The following is a 7,744-nucleotide window of genomic DNA, read 5'->3' as shown; positions in this document are numbered from 1 at the left end:
CCCGCTGGCAAGTGGACATCCCCCGAGGGCTCCTGGGCTGCCAGAGGGATGTCTGAATGCCAGCTTAGGCCCAATCCCCTGGGGAGCAGGCCTAAGCCAGCAGGTGGACATCCCCCAAGGGGTCCCAGACTGTGAGAGGGCACAGGCCAGGCTGAGGGACCCTCCTGAGTGCACAAATTTTTGTGCACCGGGCCTCTAGTAGCTTTATAAGGATAATGTTGTATAAAGAGCGACAATGAGTGCTCCTTAGTTTCAAAAAGGAAACTTTTAAAACTGTGTTAATAGTCATTCCAAATTGCCATATATAACATTTATTAAAAAAGAAACATTTGTGAAAAAGTAACATGAATGAGGATAAGTAAGAAGAGACACAGAGACATCTGGCTTTTGGCTCATGAGCTAATACATGTCAATGTAATAACAAAACCCAAAATATCACAAGGCTGGAAGATATTTAATGTTTCAATGCATGAATCATCAATTCTCTAATTAAAAGCATATAGAGTAGCTCCTTGCTAACTACTAAAATCTAACTTCTCAGCTGTGATACTTAAGAATTTGGTGCTCAAACAACCCAATTAAAAAATAGGCAAAGGACTTGTGTAGACATTTTTTCAAGGAAGATATAGAAATGGCCAAAAAACACAGGAAAAGATGCTCAACATCATTAGTCATTTGGAAAATGCAAATCAAAACCACATGAAATACCACTTCATACCAATTAGGATGGGTATAGTATTTTTTTTTTTAAAAAAAGGAAAACAAGTGTTGGCAAGGATGTGGAAGAATTAGGCAATTAGAACCCTCAGATATTGCTGGTGGAAATAAAAATGGTGCAGGCACTGTGGTAAATAGCTTGTTGGTTCAATAAGCTACTACACACAGAATTACTATATGGCCCAGCAATTCCGCTCTTAGGTATATACTCTGATCAAACCCAACTGACCCCTAAGTCTTCTGAATTCTCGATCACTTGAGTTATAACAATGACAACAAATGGATTCATTCTGCAACCATTTAATCATGTTTTCTCCATAGGACAGTGAACTCCCAAAGGTCAGGTATCATATAAACTTTGAAACCCTCACAGCTCCTATAGGTACTCTGAAGATATATGTGACTTTCTAGTGCTTACTGATTTTAGTCACTGTTTAAATAAACTTTCTTATTGGCATTTCTGAAGTCTAGGGTATGTATTTTAAAAGTCAGAAATAACAAACAGTCAAGAATTTAAAAATGCACTTAGATACCTTTGTTCGTAAGAAGTTATTACACTCCTGCTCGACATTGTAATTTATAATACGAGATACTTCTTCCTGCCAAATCTTCAGAGCATAAATGTTGACATAGTCCTGTATGTATTCAAAAGAGCGGTGAAATCCGTCCATGGTTGCTCCCAATTCTTTCAGCTTGGGCATCAATTCACTTGGCTGTGCAAAAGGGGAAACACAAATTCGATCATATTGCAGGAGACTGGCAACCACTAATATCCCTCTGGACTTTAAATGATCCCCTAAGAGACCACGCTGATAGTTCAAGACACCTTGGAAAATGCTCATTTCCTACTCATCTAGGATCAGTGGTAACCAAGGTCTGACATTCAGGAAGGAATAGATTTCATTCACCTGGGAAGGAAGCCTCATACAAAAGAATATAAAAAAATTAATGTTGATTTCTCACAGATCATTTGATGAGTATATCTATCTTAAAACACTTCAACTATTTTAAATTGAATTTCCTGATGTGAAAAGTACTATTTCTTTTTTCTCCTGAGAAAAATGACCATATTCCTTAATACATTGAACAAAATAAAAACTTACTTTCTATTTGCTTTACGATTAAGTTCTGTATCTAGAAGAAGTAACTCTGGATTATTGAATTACAAACATCAGTTCAATTCTTAAATTAGGGGTTCAGCCCTGGCTGGTGGCTGAGTTGTTTGGAGCATCGTCCCATACACCAAAAGGTTGGGGGTTCAAACCCTGGTTGATGTATGGGAGGCAACGGATCGATGTTTCCCTCTCATATCAAGGCCTCTTTCTCCCTCTCTCTTTCTCTGTCTCTCCCTTCCTTTCTCTCTAAAATCAATAAAAACATATCCTCAGGTGAGGATTAAAAAAATATTAGCGGATCAACAGGTAAAGAAAAACAGGACTGATTTTAGAAAGGATTTTTTCATAATATGAATACATTACCATATTGGATCAAAAGGCACATCTATTGATTGTACTGAAAATCAGTTATCAGATATATGTTAGGAGGAAGGGTCTTGTTCACAATAGTTAAAAGAGATGCTCTAGTCCATTTTTTCAAACTGAATAGACAGCAAGAGAAAGGACAGATGTAGTTTGGTGATCTGGTACCTTGGCTCGAGGGTTGAAGATCAATCCCCGATGAAGAGCAAAAGCAACACGTTTAACGAGCTCTTTCCTTATCCCGTCTTCCAGCAACTGTTTGGGATCCACCTGAGTGAAAATCGAAGAGTAATAATCGGCAGTGAGAAAAAGCCGGGCCCCCAAGTCCAGAGGAAAGAATGTCCAGTGGAGCGCTTTCCACCTCTTTTCTAAAGGACTGGGACTGCTGTCCCTTCCTGTCCCTCTGTGATCTGCTCAGTAGGACGGAATTATCAGGCCTGTCACCTCATTAGGATCTGGTTTACCTCAGTAAAACTCATGATAATTTTATAACATGACGTTTCAAAGGTGGTGGATGGGTATGGAAGTTTCAAATTGTCTCACGTTTTAATCACTTCATTACAAGTTAAACTTCCTTTTCTTATCACCAGGAGCGGGCAGAATAACGGGTCTGCAATTGAAGTCAGTGCGTTTTTCCTCTGGATGTTACCGCAGGGCCTCTATAGCCATATGGGCAACTCAAGGTTTGGGTTGGATGCTCTGCAGATGGAACAATACTCTCTCCTTTCAGCACCCTGGGAATGGTGTTGGAAATTAGGGAGATAAAATATGAAAGAAAATCTGTTCCCTAAGCTTATTTTGCTGATTCTTTTTTTCTGTAATGAGAAAGCTTTTGTTATTCCCCCAAAAACAGTCTCCTATCAGATCCGTAAACATTAAATAGCTTCACGGCATCCTTTGGATTCCTTGAGACTTGTCTCTCTTTTTAATCTGTAAAGAACCCTTATTTCAGAACGTCATAAGGGTAACTGATGGGTTCCATCTGCATTTGGTTATGTCTAAACTTCAAGGAAGATAAATGCAATGAAAGCTGCAGAATTACAAAAGCCAAAAAAACATGTTGCACGACAGCATGGCTATGCAATCAGCAAAATCCAGACTGGGAGACTACCGGTCGAAGGCCTGGGTTCTTCAATAGAAAAAAAGAATAAAGGAACCTGGAGAGTAAAAGAGATGTAAAAGACATGATATATATATTTTAAATGTAAACTATAGCGTCGAGAGATTTATTTTTGGATAATAAAACTGTAAACAGAGAGACTGAAATTAGGTCAGAGCACATGAGGGGGAGGACAGGTGTGGGAGCTGGCTAAATTATGTGTCTTAAGTGTTGGTGAAAACGAATGATATTTACCTTATAATAATCTACTAAGCTACACAATTGTTTCTGCAGCTTTTAATATCTATACTTTATTTTATAATAAAAAGGTAAATTATAAATAAATATAAACAATGAGAGTAAAATCAAAGAAGTAACGTGAAGTTTTCAAAGAAACATTCCTCATAAGAACAGGTTTGATGAGAAGTTCAATGTTTTCAGGAATCTAAAGGTCTCCAATGGACCTTCCCGTTCTCCCTAGATTTTCACTCATCTATGGAGTGTTCACAGCAGAGAGAAAGCCCCCCTCACACACCCCTTCCTCACCTTTCTAACCCTTCCCCTAAAGTTAGCAACAGGGAACCATTTTCATATGGATCTTCCAGAACTTTCTCTATTCGTTTACATACACAAATATTTGTCCTTAAATTCATATTTAATTTCAAAAATCTAAATGGGATAACACACACACACACACACACACACACACAGAGTTCTGCAATTCACTGTTTTCACTTTAACTCCTGGAAATCTTCCAGTGGCAAATTCATTTTGAACGGCAGCAGGACCATCCATAGAATGAGCACACCAGGATGTATTCAGCCAATCTCTTACCATTAAATACTATTTAGATTATCACTCTTTTGGGGGCTAACTCTAACAATGAACACATATCGCTGTGTACATCTCACTTGCTTTAAGTCATGACTAAAGATAACTACTTTTTACAAGTGTCTGAAATAGATCCTTCACATTGGGAGGTTCCAGATCGGTAAGGGGCCTGGGCTGTCAGACTGGCAAAGACAGTCATCTCCTGGGTGGGATGGGGTCAGGACGATATGCCCTCTGCTCTTATTACCTGAAAGTGTGGGGCAAATGATTTACACCTTTCTTAATCAGCCTTTGCTTTGATAATTAGTGCTAAATGTTAGGTTTTATTACATCCTTCTTATAAGGGTCACTTTACATGTAAGATACTTAATCTGGTCCTAGGATTTATCACTACTTTATGGATTAGTCAGAAGTGGTAAGCTGCATGTATAATTTCTCCATATCAACTGAATTCAACTGGCATCAGGACTAAAGCATGTTTAACGGATTCTATTAATACTCCAAGGGTAAATGTATTTCTTTTAAAGCACTTCCAGAGATCATACACTAAAGTTCCGTATCTCTTTAGGTTCATTTCCTCTAGTTTCTTGGATTTTATTAACAGAAATGTTACCCTGGGTATTCGACAGCTTTACACTTCATTAAAAATCAGAAATGTTCAGGTTTTACTGCTCTCAGATAAACAGAAAAGAAAATGAAAGCACCTTGAATATCATTAATCTCAGGATAATAAACTAGAACAGCAGTGAGATACCACTTTATACCCTGTGGGCAAGCAAACATTAGAAAGTGGAAAATAACAAGTATTGGGGAAATGTGGGTAGATACAAAGAAAATGGTCATTTCAGAAGGCAACCTGGTAGTACTGAGACAAATTAAGTATAAATTAAGGCATGTCTGACCCAGTGACCCACTCTGGGTATGTAGATTTCAGAAATTCTTATACAGGTCTGCAATGGGGACATGTTCTGAGATGGTAAAGGGGAGGGGCACAGGTGAGACCCTGGGCAACACAGGTGTTTGCCCTCAGGCAGTGGTTACGTAAAATGTGAAATCAGTGCAGCAGATAGAAGTAACCAACTACCTGACCCACAGCAACGTAAATTTATTTCAAAAGCTATACCTAGTGAGAAGAGTTGGAGAAAGAATCAGAGACAGAACACAGTAATTTAGGTAAATAAAAAAAACACATGCACTCATAAAATAACACCACATGCTAAAAAGGATACTTGCATGTTTAGGGACAGAAACCAAACATAAAGAGTGGGCTCTGTGGGTACCCAGGAAAAGAGAAAGAGAAAAATAAGAGACAGCTTACATGCATCAGTGTTGACAATGACAATAAGGTAGGATGACCTCAGCTCTCTGCACCTGGGTGCAATATAAAAATACTGAAAAGGAAAAGGAAGCAGCAGAAAGAGAGAGGACTAGCCAGCTATTTTGTCTAAGGGCACTAAACCATTTTTTTTTTAATTATAAAGTCAATAAAATGGATTTTTCTTAGATTTAAGTAACTCTTGGGTATTACGAGAAATAAAGATTATAATGCTCTCTCTTCCTCCATCAATACATGAGTAATATAAAGCTCAGAAGCTGAATGTGAAACAGCAGGCACACACGGGAATGATGTCATTCCCTGTTCCCCAAGGGATAAATACCACATTCATTCAAACTAAGAGTCTCACGAGGAGGACACACAGACCAGCATCAAAGCCATTACCTTGATGATGCCGACCAAAGTCGTTTTCATCATTAAGATGCCTTCAGTGAAAATGGAAATCGCATGAGTCAGCTTGGCAACCTTTAACAAAGACAAAGTGGTTAGTGAAGCACTTCAGATAAAAGACCCATCGTTGGTAGGGGAAGGTAAAATAATTGGCCGACGGTCCTGGAATGGGCAAAGACAACTGGAATGAGCGTGTAGCTTTAGGACCCCTGTGTGCACGTGTCCTAGTCAGAAATGAGGCTTCGGGGTGTCCCTGAGAGACATTTTGGAAAACTGAGTCTGAAGACATTAAATAGTTCTTTAAACTTTGACCAACTGTTTTCCCTTCTTTGGGCCTCAGTTTCTCATGCACAAAATGGGGGCAGGACTCAATGACATGGATGATCCCTTCCAAGTAGAAAAGGCTCGTGGAGACTCTACGCAGTTATCTCCCCTTACTGCGGCCTACATTGTTTTCAGGCAACACCAGGAGACGCTGATCGGGTAGACAGACGCTATGTTGGAACAGATGTGGCAATCCCAAGCTTGGAATCTAAATTTACGGTATATAAATTTATGGTATAATTTTGGAGCTGTGTCAGGGGGTGTGAAATTGACACTGGGATGAATGTGAGGACCCCAGGCAGCACATTTCAATTTTCACTTGATTTCACTTTTCAGGGAGAAAGAAAAGCAGAGGTGTTTGAGAATAATGACCTCAGAGGCTGCTTAACTACTGAGTGGACCCCCGAGTCTGGCTGTAGGCAATGGTTAAACGACCATAGATTATTTCGAGCCACTGGTTGGATGTAAAAGCAGGGATCCAAACATGAAAAGTCTAGGCACTCTAGCCCCGGGAGACTAAGGCCTGATTCACCAGGACTACTCTAGAGAACAGTGATCAGCAGACCCCACTTCCTCTGAGAATACTCAGGCAGGCAAGGCCTCCCATGACACCAGGACAATGCAAGAACTTACGAGGCACTAAAATAGCAAACGGAGTTAGCACTGAGAGTAGGAACAAACAAATCAGAATTGGTCTGGGGGGTCCCAGGGATACGGCGGGTGACACAGACCTGTGATCTTTCATGGTTTAGGTTTTAAATATCGAAAGGCATGAGTCAAAGGGACAAGCCACCTGGTATCGTGGGCCCAGCTGAGCGTAGTCCCTCAGCTTGTCCTTGTCCAGGCGGGTGGGCACCTCGATGATATCGTGGGTCTGAAGCTTTATGATCTTTAGAAGAGAAGTAAACATGCTTTCTGGAATGATCTGCAAAACCTTTAAGGAAAGAGAAAAGACGAAAAACAATGAAGCACCTCTTTCCTTTTTCTTAGCTGATAAATGCTCTGACAGCAAGAAGGGTACCAGTGTGTCAAAGCCAGCTGTCTGCAGGAAGGGATGCTGAGGGGCTTAAAGGAGCTTTTTCAATACCTGCTCTCAGGCACAGGGCTACGTCCCTTCAATCTTGAACTGCTCACAGGACAGAAAGCTAATCCTCATAGAAACGCTACAGAAAATGTAGCTTTTTCACATCACCAACTTTTATTTATTTTTTTACAGGCTGCTGGATACCTTTAATTAATTAACTAATTAATTACATTTATTTTTCAATTACAGCTGACATTCAATACTATATTAGTTTCAGGTGTATAGCATGCTGGATATTTATATAACTTACACAGTAATCCCTCTGATAATTCTAGTTCCCATACAACTATCACAACATTATCAGCTATATTCCCTGTGCTGCACCATGATAAGCTTTTAAAAGACTGAGGTTCTGAGACACTAAATGACATGGCCAGAGACCATTCAGCTAGTATGTGACACAGGTCAATTTCGAATCCAAGCCTGTGCTGCCTCATAAGTTCTTGAAACAAGGACCAGAGTCCCCTGAAAACGTTATGTTCGGA

At 39.8% G+C, this 7,744-nt stretch overlaps 1 protein-coding gene across 3 annotated transcripts in view; it reads right to left on the bottom strand.

The window, feature by feature from the left end:
• The window catches only part of KIAA0196 (KIAA0196 ortholog), a 63,509-nt gene that overhangs the window by 31,585 nt on the left and 24,180 nt on the right, over positions 1-7,744 (bottom strand). For all 3 annotated transcript variants that reach the window (XR_001364130.1, XM_014548051.1, XM_014548053.1), the window contains 4 exons: positions 6,969-7,109; positions 5,846-5,926; positions 2,364-2,465; positions 1,251-1,430 (listed from right to left, as the gene is read on the bottom strand). Coding sequence is in view for 2 of the 3 variants with exons in the window: in XM_014548051.1 (XP_014403537.1) it covers positions 1,251-1,430; positions 2,364-2,465; positions 5,846-5,926; positions 6,969-7,109 (504 nt within the window). In the remaining variant the exon portion in view is untranslated. The remainder of the gene's footprint in view (positions 1-1,250; positions 1,431-2,363; positions 2,466-5,845; positions 5,927-6,968; positions 7,110-7,744) is intronic.

This window comes from Myotis brandtii, unplaced genomic scaffold (assembly GCF_000412655.1).
Source record: "Myotis brandtii unplaced genomic scaffold, ASM41265v1 scaffold494, whole genome shotgun sequence".
In the NCBI taxonomy this organism is placed as follows: domain Eukaryota; kingdom Metazoa; phylum Chordata; class Mammalia; order Chiroptera; family Vespertilionidae; genus Myotis; species Myotis brandtii.
The sequence above is the reverse complement of the archived record's forward strand: the minus strand, read 5'-3'. Positions and strand labels throughout refer to the sequence as shown.